The 17,467-nt window shown below is 33.8% G+C and overlaps 1 protein-coding gene across 1 annotated transcript in view; it reads right to left on the bottom strand.

The window, feature by feature from the left end:
* The window catches only part of LOC130238838 (protein bicaudal C homolog 1-B-like), a 155,671-nt gene extending 139,867 nt beyond the window's left edge, over positions 1-15,804 (bottom strand). Inside the window, exon 1 of the mRNA XM_056469953.1 lies at positions 15,512-15,804. Within this exon, the coding sequence (XP_056325928.1) occupies positions 15,512-15,704 (193 nt within the window). The 5' untranslated portion in view covers positions 15,705-15,804. The remainder of the gene's footprint in view (positions 1-15,511) is intronic.
* Between the last annotated feature and the right edge of the window lie 1,663 nt (positions 15,805-17,467).

Genomic DNA, 17,467 nt, shown 5'->3' with positions numbered 1-17,467 from the left:
ACTACAATATCAATTTTTAAACTTTAATTTACATAACCATAAACAACATCTCTGAATGTAATAAACTCAAAGTTCAATGAAAAGGGAGACATTGGTGTGGCCAGAGGCATTGTAATGTTACAGCAGAGAAAGCTAAAATGGTGTACAAACGCTGCTATTTCTACAGAGCTTCTTCTGTTTTTGTATTTGGGCTTCCAAAAGACACGACACAAAGAGAGAAGTGCTTACAGTTCAATTTTAATTATGCTACAGAGAATTATAAAAATATATATCTAGCATTTGACAAAGGACAGTTTCTAGATTAGAATCTCTCCTAGTTCAGTGCTGGATTTGGCTAAAAGCTCCTCAAAGGAGCAGCTTCAACAAGCAGAAGCTATGAATTTTGAACCGCAACCTGTAAGTATTTTTAATTTGTTAAAATCGATCAATTACATGCACAGTGTCTAGCGTTAACTGTATGTTGTAGCGAGCATATAAACAACGAGAAATGTTGTCTGGCACCAATAAAAATTTAGCTACAGACTCATATTTATCAGTCAAATCGCTGTAAACAGTCACAATATTTGGCAGCGCTGCAGCATGCGGCCGCATTCCCAGTGTTCTACATCTCAGATTATGAACTCACAAAAGATATGTGAAAGTTTTATATTACTTACACATGCTTATTCCGAATAAATGTGAAAGACATGCAACGCGTTGAGTTAGGTAAAAAAATACAGGATAGCTCGCCTAACTCGTGTTGCAGCAGAAAAATTAACCAAAACTCACACGGGTCGCATTCCACATCTCGTGCTTTATTCTCCTGTCAACAGCGCCACTGTATATTACAAAAAAATAACTTAATCCAGCATCAGAGAAAAATAAAAATAAACATCAGTCCTGCACACATGCTGTTCTTGTGTTACATGTGTCTACAGCAGTGGTGGGTAAACTTTCAGACCCGAGGGTAGGCGTGGAGCGGTATAAGATTCTGACGGTATGATAACCTTGGATAAAAATATCACGGTATTTCACGGTATCACAGTATCATGATTACTGCTCTAAAACATATTCTTTTTAAGCGTCTGGGTTAAAAACAAAAAACTTTTTACCCTTTTGAAAACAATATATTTTATTTTGAGATACATTTAAAATATTTTTGAGCAGTAAACATGTCAGGCTAAATTATTTATTGACTTCTGCTGTCGTCATTTGTTTCAAAAACAGATTTTTTGCAATTTAAAACAGCATCTTTACATATATTTTCTGCTGGAGATACTGTTGTCCTAAAAAAAATAAAACAAAATAAAAAACGGAAATAAAAAATTGTGCACATAACTTAGGAACCTTGACATTTTAAAACCTTGACATTTCCAAACCGCGGTATACCTTGAAAAACAGTTATCGTCCCATGCCTACCCGAAGGCCACATCAAGTTTTGCTAACCAAGTGAAGGGCCACATGTCAAATCCTTTAAAATTTACATTGATTTATTGTGGAAGTATGCATGGAACATCTAATATCGAACAGAAACGTTTCACATTAACACACATTTTTTAATAGTTATTATTGAGTCATATTTACAAGTCAAATTAATTTGCACTGTTATTTATATTTACTTATCAATCATCATAAAACAATAAAATAATTCCTTATAAAATATAATAATGATAATAATAATAATGTAACAATTTTTAGAGTGGAGAATAGAAAAGATATTGTCTGATAGAAAAAAATCTCATATCAGAATCAGAATCAGAATCAGAAAGAGCTTTATTGCCAGGTATGTTCACACATACGAGGAATTTGTTTTCGTGACAGAGCTTCTACAGTGCAACAGGATTACAGAGACAGGACAAAAAACAGATAATAAATATATTTTAAAAAATAGAAGTAAGTAGTGAGTGCAAATATACAGATTGACAAGTGTATGTACATGTTTATTACTATATACAACGTTATATGTGCAGCTGTTATGTGCAAATTGGCATGTAAAGTGTGTTGTTAACACATTAACACATTAAAAATTATTTGAATGTTTGCGTGGAATATGCCGACTTAGGTTGTAGTCTTTAAAAACAGCAATACTTTTTTGGCATATTAGACCTACCGCTTTCTGTCTGATATTGGTGAAGAAGTATTTTGTTGTCCATTCTCCCTTAAACACATGACATTCAGAGTCAGTTTTTCTTTTTTCAGTCATTAACGGTCGAGTGCATTTTAATATCCAAGAGTGTGTTCTACTGGTTGCGTTAACTGTACCGCGTGCAATGCTGCCATCACATGGCGTTCACTTGTATTGCATCATTAATTTACTAATTCTGAAACCAAGCCGTTACTCAGAAGCAGCATTTTAAAAACTCCCTCACGGGCCGGATGAAAGCGTTTAGCTGGCCGCATATGGCCCACGGGCCGTAGTTTGCCCACCTCTGGTCTACAGACTGTTCACACACACACGCATAAAATAGCCATTCTCTCTTAAAGGAGTCACACCCTATTTTCACTCGTTACAGACACTTATCAGATTTTATTTAAGAGAGCAGGCATGAGGTTCATCCTTTTCATTTTCTCTCTGATTAAGGCTCAAACAGATACTCCTAACAGCTACTCTGACTGACACTATTTACACAGCAGAATTAAAGCGCGTGCTTGTGGAGGCGTGATGCTTTACTGGTGACATGGAGCCGATCTGCGAATCAGCACATTATGTTAGCTGGCCAATCAGAACCTCTTGAGGGCGGGTCTTTCTGAATATCAACGTCAGCTGTATATAATCAACTAAGTAAGATATACAGTATGAAAAAGTAACATGATTTTCTACAAATGAAGCATGAGCACACATTGCTTTGCAGCTTATAAACACAACCAAGCCTTAAAATTACATTCTGGACCACCCCTTTAAATGAAATGTATCCACAATGTATCACATTTAAAGGTTTGATTGCTTTAAAAAAAATAACAACTTGGTTTTTGACTCAAATGAGTTGAGTTAGTAGCTGCAGTGTAACGGCTCGTTCTTTTCCTTGTCATAACAAAGTCTCTGGTCTGCGCCAGCATTTCTTTTTTTCAAAAACAGAGACTCTCCAACAGCTGCAGTGAATTATGTGCTGTGAGCGCTGGGACTCTTCCGCCCACCACCTCTCAAGGGTCCTTCAGACCCGAACAACACAAGCCAGGGTTTCCTGAACGCTCCCAATATGCTCCATTCGACCACCTTTCACAGACCGATCTCCATTCTTTCCAAAATCTATCAGCCTTTTCCTTTGTATTAAGTTCACTGTGTGCCAATTGAGTCGCTAAAATTGTCCAATGTGCTTAAAACTCAAAATCCAAGCCACGACGATTCACCTCAGCAGTAGTTTCTTTGGAGAAAATGCCACGTTTACCCGCTCAAAGCTACAGGGAAAAGTGTTTCCCTAGGCCTCGCTCCAGAGGACAGTTCGCCCTAAGCACATTCCTAAACAAGACTCACTTCCTGTCTCTATACTTTCATCCAACAGACAACAAAAACGATGAACTTTTTAGCAAGGCCTTGGCTAAGCGCATGCACAAACATACCCAGAGTGCAGTTATCCAAAGTACACTTAATGCACAAGCACTTGCAGAATGTACTCTTTTTATTGCCACAAATAGAGAGCCAGCTTTGTGTCTCAGATTACTAGGCGTTTAGTGAGAAGGGTAGTTAATAATGCGCACTAATATGCTAATAACTTTAAAAAATCAGTGTTGGAATGTCACATTGTGCCAGTTTACGTACAAACCAATAACTTGGCAACGCAAGTCTTGTAACGCAACTGCGTTTACAAGAATTAAGAAATTATTCTGTTTATTTCTCGTTAAGGTCTGAATTATTAGCCCTCCTCGATATTTTTCTCTCAATTTCTTTCTTTTTTCAACACATTTCTAAACATAATAGTTTTAATAACTAATTTCTAATAACCCATTTATATTGATGCCTTGATGACAGTACATTATATTTTACTAGATATTTTTTCAAGATACTAGTATTGAGCTGAAAGAGCAATTTAAAGGCTTAACTAGGTTCATTAGATTAATTAAGCTAGGGTAATTAGGCAAATCATTGTATAACGATGGTTTGTTCTATAGCTAATCGATATATATATATTGTTTAACGGGGCTAATAATTTTGACCTTAAAATGCTTTTAAAAAAATTAAAAACTACTTTTATTCTAGCAGAAATAAAACAAATAAAACTTTCTCCAGAAGAAAAAATATTGTAGGAATTACTATAAAAATTTCCTTGCTCTGTTAAACATCATTTTGGAAATATTTCAGAAAATTTAGACTTCAACTATATCAGGGGTGCCCAAACTTTTTCTTATGAAAGGCCAAAAACCAAACTTGACTAAGGCTTGTTGGCCGAAGGTAAATATAGTTACCATGGGTATTTTTCAAATGTATTTAATATTATTTAAAAATAACTAGAAAAGATTGCTTTATGTTAACATTTTTTTTAACATTTTATAATGAATTACAGTAAAAACAATCTCATGTATAACAGAATGGAGTTACACTAGTTTTTGCCTTGATTTGCTCATTGATGTCTTCTGCATTGTCTTCTATCCATCGAGTGACATTATTTACATTCTTAAAAATCGGATTACTTTACAACAGTGGTCTTAATCTCAATTCCTGGAGGGCCGCAGCTCTGCATAATTTAGGTCCAACCAGCTCCAACTCACACCTGCTTAATAGTCTCTAGTAGTCTTGAATACCTTGATTAGTTGGATCAGCTGTGTTTGATTAGGGTTTGAGCGAAACTGTGCAGAGCTGCGGCCCTCCAGGAATTAAGTTTGAGACAACATATAATTGAAACATGCTTTTTTTGTAGCTCCGCAATAAAACAAACAAAAAAAAAGGTTACATCAAATATGAAATGATGATCTCTTTTAAAAGCATTCACCTCTCCATCATTCTCACTCTCTTCTCAGATGGGATGGTGGTCCAAATCATGGCCCGTGGGCCCTACTTAGGGCATCTCTGAACTATATATATTGTATAAATGCAAAAATAATTAGAAACCCAAAGAAGAGTATTGCATATCAGCATGAAACTTACTGCTTATATTATCGTCTCTAAATGCAGCATTTTTTGTTGTAGTACTTCCGCTCCATGAGATGTTTTCTTGATTCTTTGAGCTCAAAAACATCTGGATTTGTGCTATATTTCCTTATCCTATAATGCAAATTGTTTGCTTTATCTGGATGGGCATAAATCCTGGTAGGGATGCGTATACATGTGACAAATATCATGTGCACACTTCAATAAGCCAACAAAAAACAGGTTAATGTTTTTACACGCTGTGCGAAACTGTGGTCAAATTCTGAATTATATAGCTTTGATGATTGGTTCATGCTGAAAGGAACACTCCACCTTTTTTTGAATCCATTAACCATTTTCTGTTTCTCCTGGGGTCACTCTTAGCTTAGCTTAGCATAATGAATTGAATCAGATTTGACCATTAGCATTTCGTTCGGAAAAGTGTTCTGATCATTTTACTATTTAAAGCTCAGATCTTCTATAGTTACATCATGCAATAAGACCGACGTAACAATTAATGAAAATGTAAATTTTCTAGGCCAATATTGCTAGAAACTCCAGGAAACTAATAAAATGAGACTTTTTTTAAAAAGAAAAAGGTGGAGTGTTGACATATGGAGTGTTCCTTTAAGTCATCTATGACCTTATAGCAATTTATCGAAAACAGGTTATAATTCACCCAAAATCTAAAAACTGGGTTTCTTTTTTTTAACACAAAGGATTATATTTGGAAAAAGGTAGAAAACCTGTAACCATTGATTTCAATGGTATTTGTTTTACCTACTATGTCAATGGTTACCAGTTTCGAACTGTTTTTGAAATAGCTTAATTTGTGTTCAACTAGAACTCATAAAAAGCTTTGGAACCAGTTGAAGCTGAGCAAATGTAAGTACACTGTAAAAAAAAAGCTTGTTTTAAGTCTAAATATCTAAAGATTCTAAAATAATGAAGCATTTTATAGACAAGCAAAAACTATTGTCTTATTTTCAGTAATAATATGCCAAAACTAAGTGAGTTTTTCCTTAAAACAAGCCAAATAATCTGCATATTTTCATTTTGACATAAGATTATTTTGTTTAGCCGATTGGTAGATTATTTTAAGGCAAATCTCATTTAATTTTGCCATATTATGTCTTAAAACAAGACAGTATTTTTTGCTCGTCTAGAAAATGCTTCTTGATTTAAGAACTTTTAGATAATAAGTAGAAACATGACAACAAATCAAAGTAGTAAATTTTCATTTTAGGGTGAACTATCCCTTTAACATGTCTATACGACCACTGTCAGGATAAGAATATGGATACAAACACACTCATTGGGTTCTATTTTAATGATCTAGGCGCAAAGTCTAAAGTGCATGGCGCAAAAGCATTAAGGAAATGTCCGAATCCACTTTTACTGTTAGGTGGTGCATACTCTCCAAAACCCGACAGGTGGACAAATCTAAACTTGTTTTTAATAAAAACAAATATAAATATGCTTATAATAAATAATACTACTACTAATAATAACATTATACAAATGCAGATTATCATGAATAAACTAAAAACAGCCTCCCGAGGTGAAGAAGGAAAGGAGTGGTTTTTATATTTATGTAGAAAATAATCATTTTAGTAACATTTTAATCCTTTAAAGTTTTTCATATGTAAAGATATTTGTGTATTGCTGTGCATCCTGTGTGTCTTAGGCAATGTGTACGCGTTTTGGACCTGCATGTGTACGCGTTTTGGACCTGCACTAATGCACTCTGCGCTGGACTTTAGACCAATTGCGCAGTCTATTTCAGTTTCTCAAAATAGCAACGTGCCAACAATGCGCCTTAACACACCTCCTTTTTAGACCGGAACAAGCATGAGTCCACAAAGTGGCACAAATGGTTTTGCTATTTAAACAACGTAACAGAAAACGGGATAATTAGGGTTGCGCTGGTCTAAAAATAGCAACAAATCGCACCAAACACGTCTTGCACCTTATTGTGCCGGGGGTATGATAGGGCCTGTTGCCTTAGTAAACAGAAGGTAAAATATAAGGCTGACTAAAAACATATCAATCTTGGGAGCTGGTGGAACAAATCTCACCTAAACTTTCCATGTTACAAACACTCTACATTGTAAAAAAAATCAGTTAAATAACAGTTCCCATATTTTGTGATTCACAAGTGTTTTCTATTTATTTACAGTTGTGAATTGCATGATGGGATGTTGATCTCTGCTCTGTCGACTTTAGATGTTGAAAATTCAACTCTTTAGTTAAACAAAGTGACTTTTATTGACATTTTAATAATTATATAATATATAAGAAATAATGTTTAGAGAAATAAGAACAGAAAATGTACTGGCAGTTTAGTACAAGGTTTTTGTAGCGTAATATGCAACACCAACCCAGACAATATATCATTTTAAACTATTAAAATGTTAATAAAAGTCACATTTTCAAACTTTTCAAAGATAAAAGTTGTTGGAAGAAAGATCAAGGTTCCATAATTTAATTCAAAAGTATAAATACCATGAACATGATAAACATAAATCACAAAAAAATGCTAATTTCCAGTGTATAAAAACTCAAGTGTTTTACAAAATCACCAGGCAGCAACAATGTTTTATTTGGGCTCCCCACAATGGATCAAAACCATCTGCGATAAGAGTTATGCTTGTTAAACAAGCCATTTGATCCCTTCCTGTTTGGAATCTTAAACAGAGAGCGCCAGTTCACTTCAGTGCCCGAGTCTGACTTAACGCTGATCAAAGATGTTGACTCTATGAGCTGTCGTGTAAACTTGTTTGGGAACTTCTTTAGCAAAGGGTGCCTTTTGCCAGGATTTTTGGGAAACTGTTTTCATCTCATCGAAGACAAAAACGTGGAAGACGTAATGCAAAACAAGCTTTGGAAATTTGGAAAAACCTAAAGCTCTTGATGCAGACTGGATTGGAGAGAACTACTCCTTAATTGTACAAACACTATCTGGAAATGTAAGAAGTTGAAATAATAAACAATTTCCAACATACGCAGTCGGTGACTTTTAGACGCTTAACTTGACCCACGAAATGGGATTTCAACATCGGCCTACAATATAACCTGAACACTTGGTTTGACTGATCCTGTAATACTATATTATGCTTCAAAAACACTACAGTATTTACTATAAATTATTATAGTTTTTAAAAAAATTTTATTTGGGCATAACTGTAAATAGGTGCAGTGGCGCAGTAGGTAGTGCTGTCGCCTCACAGCAAGAAGGTCGCTGGTTTGAGCCTCGGCTGGGTCAGTTGTTGTTTCTGTGTGGAGTTTGCATGTTCTCCCTGCGTTCGCGTGGGTTTCCTCGGGGTGCTCCGGTTTCCCCCACACTCCAAAGACATGCGGTACAGGTGAATTGGGTAGGCTGAATTGTCCATAGTGTATGTGTGTGTGATTGAGTGTGTATGTGTTTCCCAGTGATGGGTTGCAGCTGGAAGGGCATCTGCTGCATAAAACAAATGCTGAATAAGTTGGCGGTTCATTCCGCTGTGGCGACCCCAGATTAATAAAGGGACTAAGCCGACAAGAAAATGAATGAATAACTGTAAATAAATGGATAAATTAGTGAATCACAAAAAATACAGAAAATGTTCATTCATTTTCTTTTCGGCTTAGTCCCTTTATTAATCCGGGGTCGCCACAGCGGAATGAACCGTTTTTTTTCTCATTGTGATGATCTTAACTGTTGCGATTCATTGAATTGAATCTCTCACAGATACACAAATTACATAAAAAAAGAAAAGCAAAAAACTGTTGATTTACATTTAATACGAGTGAATCATAACATTACGATGTACAGTATTACATTCAATTTATCGTAAAAGTGAATGAATTATTTATTGATCCACTATCAATCACATTACGATTATTAAATACACTGTTGAGCAATTCCATGCAAATGTCAACTTTTCCATGAAAAAATGAGGTTTTTACCAAAATAGAGAAACTATTTCTATTTTTGTGTGTGTGTGTGTGTTTGTTGGCTTGTATTTACTGCCTTGAAAACTCTTTCAATGTTTTCAAACAATTATATTAGATTTACCAAAATCACACCAGTGCCAATTTCACATCGCTCACATCCATAACGAAGCTTAACATAAAATAAAATCAATCATGTTTGTTCAATAGAGAGCAACTCTTATCCTTTCGATTAGCATTATTTGTTTTGCGTTGTGCAGTTTAATTCACAGAATTTCTACAAAGTATGTTGAATACTGTAAACTTGCAGACTTTTTTGGTCACATCCAGAACGCACCTTTATTCTCCTCATTTAAAATATAAAAAATGTTTACAGATTGATATTTTTATGATCCTATTTTTACTCTCTGGTTAGTTGTTTTGGAAAAAAATAAACAGATGTTTCAATATAATGTTAACATATACTTTCTGTGTTAATTTAAGTTTTGAGATTTGACTTTACATGTCATAACGCTGAAATTGCTCAGTTATTAGATTATTAGTTCTTTAAATGATTAATATAAAAAGTCAACTGAACATTCTGCAACTACTTTAGCGTTCTGAGCTTATTATTCATCAAAGGGCAACAGTCTTTTATGTCTGCAGAATGTGTCTGTACAGTTTCAGCTCAAAATACCCATCAGATTATTTATTATACCTTTTTAAATCTGGGACATTGTAGCTGTTTTTGTTGCCTGTGCCTTTAATACAAATGAGCTAGTTCTCCCCACCCACTGTACCCTACCTGCGGAGCCATAGAGATCTCTCTGATGGGTGTAGCCGTCACCTGCTGCATCTCATATACAGTGACAGACAAGAATGAAGCAGATCTCCCTTACTACAGTAAGAACTTTCCCAAGGGTTATTTGATATATTTGATGTGGAGATAATTCAAGCCTTTCTGCTACGATGAGTCGCACACAATGTCGTTTTAAAGTTCGCACAAAAACAAAAAAAAAAAAAAGTTTGCACATGCGTACACACACAAATTTTTGCACAGCAAATGTGACAGGATACACATTAATATCCACTGCTGTATGGATTTCAGTTATGTTAATGTACAAAATAAACCTGATTTAGCGTCCACAAACTGGGATTGAAGCGTCCTCTTTTATAATCGTTCTGACATGCAACTGTGGTGATAAATTACATAGCGATTTTACTTTATTACAAACATGTTAATACGCAGCTGTCAATCAATCTGGTGGGCGGGGAAACCACACTACTACGTCACGTTGCGGTGGGCCTCAAAATGGGAGGGATTTAAGTCCTATTATAACGTCAGGAAATTTAAAAAAGAGATTATTGTGTTTCTGTCACTCCAATATGACTGTGGACACACTATACCTACACACAGTTCTGTCCAAACGGCTTATAAAAGATGATTTTCATCATAAGTGTCCTTTCAAGAGTTCCCACTTAGCTGATGATTGATTATAAAGCTAATTTGGCATGCTGTCCTGGGAGAGAGCCCTGAGCTCATAAGATCCTCGAGCCCAGGGCTCCCTCCTGTTTGCAAGGTGAGAGGGGGATTTGAGCTTAGGTAGATCTCGAAAACTCCCCTGCTGTAGTAGCTAATGAGAACAGATAGTGATTGCTCTTAAGAGATAACTACTTACTAGGAGCATGTCTATGGTGCCAATTTGGATTAGTCAATTACATTAAGTTGCATGTTTTTGGACGGTGGGAGGAAACCGGGGAACCCGGGGGAAACCCATGTGAGAATGGGGAGAATGTGTAAACTCCACAGAGAAACATCGACTGGCTTGGTAAGGACTAGAACCGGTGACGTTCTTGCTGTGAGGCAACAGTGCTAACCACTGGGTCACCGTGCCACCCATCTAGGAAAAGAGGAGGAGTAGGGGTGGAAGGGGGGATTCTTCAAAATAAAGATGGCTGTTATATGGAACTTAGGGTATTTATAGTGGCTTAGGAATTGTCTGATTGGTGAATCATGAATTAAATAATGCGGGGCCGGCTGCAAGCAATCATAAGCACGTGATCCCCTCCAAATTAGTTTATAAATAAACTTAATTTAAATAATACCCTAATTATACTTTTCAGAACATTTCTGTTTGCTATTCCTTATGCTAGAGGAACGATCTGATCTTACCAAAATGCAGAATCCCTGACAATATTGGAGAGAAAGATGAAAAAATCTCTCCCGTGATCATTTAACTGTATTCTGCTGAGGGAAAAATAAATACAAATCCTCTATGCTGTCACTTTTTATTAACCCCCCTCTGTTCTAGCTTGCACTTTTCTAAACAATGACAGAATCTTTGTACCGCAAGCATCAGTCATGTTTATTTGTGTTTATATCATCAGGCCGAATTGTTGTACTCCTCATTTATAAGCTACTTTGAAGAAAAGCATCTGCTAAACTAATGTAAAATCCTATCTACATACACTCTTAAAAATGCTGGCTTGTTTTAAACGGTACCTATTATGCCTCTTTTTACAAGATGTAAAATAAGTCTCTGATGTCCTTAGAGTGTGTCTGGGAAGTTTCAGCTCAATATACCCAACAAATAATGTTTCATAACTCATTGAAACTACCCCTTTTAGGCTTTAATGCTAATTATGTAATTTTGGTGACTGTTGCTTTAAATTCAAATTGGATGATCTTTTCAAAAGAGGGCGGAGCTACAAATGCCTATGTGTCAGCAGAGTGGCGGATTAAAAAACAAGACTAAGATCTTATGCTAATGAGGGAGAGATCGTCACTAATGGGTGAGGATTTTACCCTATGATGACACATACAAAGGGAGAATGTCAATCAAGGTGTAAATCAGACTCTTTTTATATAGTGTGATTATAAAAGATCTAATTAATATTTTTTACCATGATTTTTGCTTAACAGGTCCCCTTTAACTTAGGCAAATATAGAGAAACACAGCTCTGGGTTAATTTTAAATATTATTTAACCTATACTTTTTAACCTAATGGTTAAGTTTGTCAATTTTTGACCCAAACTTGAGTTAAAGCAACCCAGAATTTTTTAGAGCATAAACTGTAATTTAAAAAAAATCAGTAAATTACAGTAAATTATTCATCCATTAATTTTCCTTCGGCTTAGTGCCTTTATTCATCAGGGGTCGCCACAGCGGAATGGACCGGCAACTATTCCAGCATATGTTTTACACAGCGGATGTCGTTCCAGCTGCAACCCAGTATTGGAAACACCCATACACACTCATTCACACATACACTACAGCCAATTTAGTTTATTCAATTCACCTGTACTGCGTGTCTTTTGGACTGTGGGGGAAACCGGCGCACGAAACCCACATCAACACAGGGAGAACATGCAAACTCCACACAGAAACACCAACTGGCCCAGCCGGGGCTCGAACCAGCAACATTCTAGCTGTGCGGCAACAGTGCTAACCACTGAGCCACCGTGTCGCCTGCAGTGAATAATTTTTTTTTAAATACCGGTAAATTACCGAATTTCTTTTTTTTTTTGTTTGTTTTAGTCATACACCAATGTTACTAACATAAAGTACTAACATCTACACAACATAACCTTGTTATACAGACAAAGACACAACCATAAGCATGTGTGGATGAGAAAGTCTCATGATGAACCAACACTCATCATCACAAACAACTTTTCCCACAAGCAGAGAAACATACTAAGACGACACTTTTATGGTTTAGGCTATACCATATTTTTAACAGTGAAAATCTGGCAACCACAGCTGCCAATATTTATTACGGTAAAGTCATCCCGCTATGAAGACATTCCTGCTCAACATAATCTACACAAATTCAGTAATAAACGCCTGTCTGGAACAGAAACTAATTTCAAGCCTCCTTTATGTGATTCATAAGCGTTTCTGCAGAATTCCAGGATGACATTGTGCTTTTTACAGTAGAGCCAGCTAAATCAGTTCTAAAATGCAATGATTAATGTTTGTTCCCATCCAAGAGGTAAAATGAGATTTATAAAAGCGGTCTTAAATGTTGTCTTAACAGTTCTCATTATAAATGATGGAGTAAGCGCTATTGGAGTGCACACCTGTGATGCTGACATTTCATTTGGGAGTTAATAATATTTGAAAATTGTTCTTCCAAAGTCCTTCTTACACAAAATCAAAATGATTGTAAAAACACAATATATTGCAAATGAAGTACGCATCTAATGACAATCAGATGCAGTGGTGCAATCACCATTGCAGTGGTGCAATCTTCCATACAGAAATCTGATATATAGAAATATAAATGCAAATTATAATATTCATGTTCATAGAATTATTATAGAAGTATTTATATATGTATCATTTTCATATATGCAACATATATTTCAGAATATTGCAAAAATGGCCACTTTCATGTATATATATATTTTTTTTCCACCATTGGAATTACAAATATGTACCTATGTTCTAATTATAACTATGTATATGTGCATATTATAACATTGAAGTTCATAGTTGAATTTTACATATAAAAATGTCTCATATGCACCATATATTTCAAAATAGGGCTAAAATTGGCCACTTACACACATATATACACACACACACACACACACACACTCACACACACTCACACACACATATATACAATTTTTTTTTCTTACCATTCAAATATGCACATATGTTCAAATATACTAGATATAATTATATATGAACACACATATATACACACACATACATATATATGAACACACTTTTTTCCACCATTGAAATTACAAATATGTACATATGTGCAAACTACAACATTCAAGTTGAAAGTTTAACTTTACATATATAAATATGTCATATATGCAACACACATTTGAAAATACTGCTAAAATTGTCACTGACATATTTATGTATATTTTTTCACCATTACAATTACAAATATGTACATATGTTCAAATATAATTATATATGAACACGTATATAAAATTAAAGCACATCTATTTGAACATATATGTACATATTTGTAATTCCAATTGTTCTAAAAAAAAGAAAAACACGTGAAAGCGGGCATTTCTGCGATATTTCAAAATATGTGAATATATTTTATATATGTAAAATCAAAGTATGAGCTTGGTTGTCATATGTAATTTGCATATTTGCCATTTATTAGATTTCTATGTTGGCTGACATGCTGTAGAGTTCAATTCAAAACATGGTAAAATCATTTTTATGTCTATGAATCGTAATATGATTGTTTTGGATGTGTCCTCTATTCCTAATCGCATTCCTGCAGCAAGGAGGTCGATCAAATACGCTGTTAAATCCTGTGAGGAGATGCTAAATGACCTCAGTTGGAAGGATTGCTGTGGTGACTGAACTTATGTGTGTAAGACGATGAGATCCCTTTCTGAACTCACTCAGAGCAATGAAACAACATGGAAAGCATGACCCGACGTGGATAAATCATTACAGCAGAGAGCATCAAAGTGTTTTACCATCCCTAAAGAGTCACTGATGGGAACTGTATGTCAGTTTTTATAAAGACATGCTTGATAAATGCAATAGTTGTTATAATAAATGGTGATAGATGAGTGGGAAAAGACATTTTAAGACAATATAATTATCTTTTAAAGCAGTTCTGGATTTTTTTTGCATTCTGTTTGCATCATTAGCCAAAAAATGTATTTCAATTCAATCTTCTGATTTTGTAATACAACTGGACACATTGTCATTGTAAAATTACTTCAGCAAATTTGGGAAACACAGCAATCAAGCCCAATGTCAAAATCTGAGATGCTTTAACACTGTCCCCTGTTGGTTGAGATTTTTACTTACATCAGGAATGGGACAAAATAGGGGGTTTACACTAAACCGACTTAAAAAAATAATAATAAAATAAATGTATTTAAAATACATATCTTAAAAATATATTTTAACCATGACTAGAATGTTTAAGAGACACTAAACTGACTGAAACATAATATCACAGTATTGTTAATATCTTAAAATATATATTTAACTGTTTTATCATTACAATATTTAATAATTATGTGTTTAAAAGGTATCCAGGGACATAAAACCTAAAAATAAAGATAACTTTTTGGGCAGAAATTAAGATATATATATATATATATATATATATATATATATATATATATATATATATATATATATATATATATATATATATATATATATATATATATATATATAACTTTATTCAAAACAAACAGATTAAGAGGGAGTCTGAATACTTTTTTCTTGTTTTAATTTCCCCTCTAACTTTTTTTTTATTATACTTTGAAAAAGTTAGCAAATTTGTTCAAACTTTTCTGAAAGGGAAATTAAAACTTTTTTTTTTTAAGTTGTATGGAAAAATGATTATCAGTATGAGACGAACAAAAGAGAAGCTGAACATCAGCTGTAAAGATGCTTTAATAATAGGCTATTAGTTTATTCAAACTGTTTTAAATGTTTGTTTCACGATTATTTAATACAAATGTACACTTTAAAGAACTAATCTTTGAGCTTTACTTTTAAACACTGCTAAAATGGCTAGTGAAGTCATGGAAACAACGGTTTTTACCTAATAACATGATCTCCAGTTTTTTCCGGTCCACTCGGAACCTCTCCTCGGTCCACTCGGGGTCCGGAGGCGCCGTGGGTCCGCTGGAGTCATCCTCAGACACAAGCAGCGGGGAGTCGGTGCTGCGCTCGCTGTTGGAGCCCGGGTCAGACTGCTGTAAGTATCCGCTTAAGGGTTCGCATTGAGCGGCCATGACTTTCACAGAGCACCGCTGACTCTCCGCAGCCTCAAATCAGATCATTCCCGCGGAGAGTGAGCGCCAGTCATCGCGGGCTCTGTGTGAGTTACTCTGACCGACCGAAGGAGTATAAAGTGAGGGCAGGCAAAAGTTGAGCGCCGCCCTTTGTTCAATATGAGCCAGAAGAAGGGTGGATGGAAGGGGTCTGTGTCTAAAAACTTATTTAAGTGCCCACTTGACACCGTTCAGCTCAGCCTGTGACGCCACAGTTGTGTCTGACTAATAACATTTCGAGTTTTTAAGACAAAGCTAGTGTGTAATTAAATTATACAAAAATATTTATTTATTATTTTAGAATTATTTATGTATTTAAATTATTAAATACAAATAAATTTTACAAATTTCATTTTACACAAAACAAAATTATATAAATTATTTCACAAACATTAGTTGCAATTGAGTTGTATTCAGTTAAATAATTAACCATTTTATGACACAATAGAGACCATAAAAGACGAGTAAAATAAGCTGTAAATAAATATATTTCCAATATTTGTGCATTAAATTGAAATGAACCATTTTCAATTGTAAACAGTACATATAAAATGCAGTCTGACAGTTATTACATCATATTAAATCACGTAAATCACTATATGAGATCAAACAAATACATTTAAAATAAAATATTTATTTCTTATATAGATAAAAGAACAGTACAAAAAGCTAAATGAATAATATAAATTAATATTTTATCTACAGTACTAATACAATTTTAAGTTGAAGGTTTATTAACAGCTTACTAGTTAATTAAAAGTTTAATAATAAAACCATCATGGGACAAATACAAACTTTAAATGTATTTTATTTATTTTAATGAAAAAATATTTATTCATTATTGTTAAAAATTAGATATAGTATATTATATTGTATTATATTAAAGTGTATTATATTATATTATATTATATTATATTATATTATATTATATTATATTATATTATATTATATTATATTATATATTTTGCTAAGAGAGGGTGATACAAGTCCTCTGCTAGCAAAAGATATATAATATAATATAATATAATATAATATAATATAATATAATATAATATAATATAATATAATATAATATAATATAATATTAGTATAGGAGTATAAATTGAGGGCATGCAAAAGTTGAGCGCTGCCCTTTTATGAGCTCATTTGAGTTCAATATGAGCCAGAAGTAAGGTGAATTGAAGGGGTCTGTGTCCCAAAACTTACTAAAGAGCCTACTATTACAATACAGACCTTTTCATTTTAGTTTCATTTTATTTTATACTTGTTAATGCATAATGTTCAAAACAAAAATATATTTTACAAATATTGAGTATTTTTTACACAAAACACAACATTTCATAGACAGTAGTTTTAAAATTCAGTGAGATAATAAACTGTTTTATGGCAATAGAGACCATATGAAATAAACTATAAATAAATGTTTAAGATGTTGTACATTACATTAAAATTCACCATTTACAATTTTAAAGAGTATTTTTGAAATACAGTCCAGCGTTTTTAGAGTATATCACTATATAGGCCTAATACAATATGATATTTATATATATATAAAAAAAGCTATAAATATATTTGTAAATACATTTTAAATAAAATATTTATTTATTGTTCAGATAAAATAACAGTTAAAATAAAAGATATGTTATTAATTTATTATTATTTAATATACAGCACTTATAAAATTTTAAGTTAAAAGTTTATTAATAGTTTATTAATTAAGATTT

This window comes from Danio aesculapii, chromosome 12 (assembly GCF_903798145.1).
Source record: "Danio aesculapii chromosome 12, fDanAes4.1, whole genome shotgun sequence".
Classification (NCBI taxonomy): domain Eukaryota; kingdom Metazoa; phylum Chordata; class Actinopteri; order Cypriniformes; family Danionidae; genus Danio; species Danio aesculapii.
This window is presented reverse-complemented; position numbering and strand designations above follow the sequence as displayed.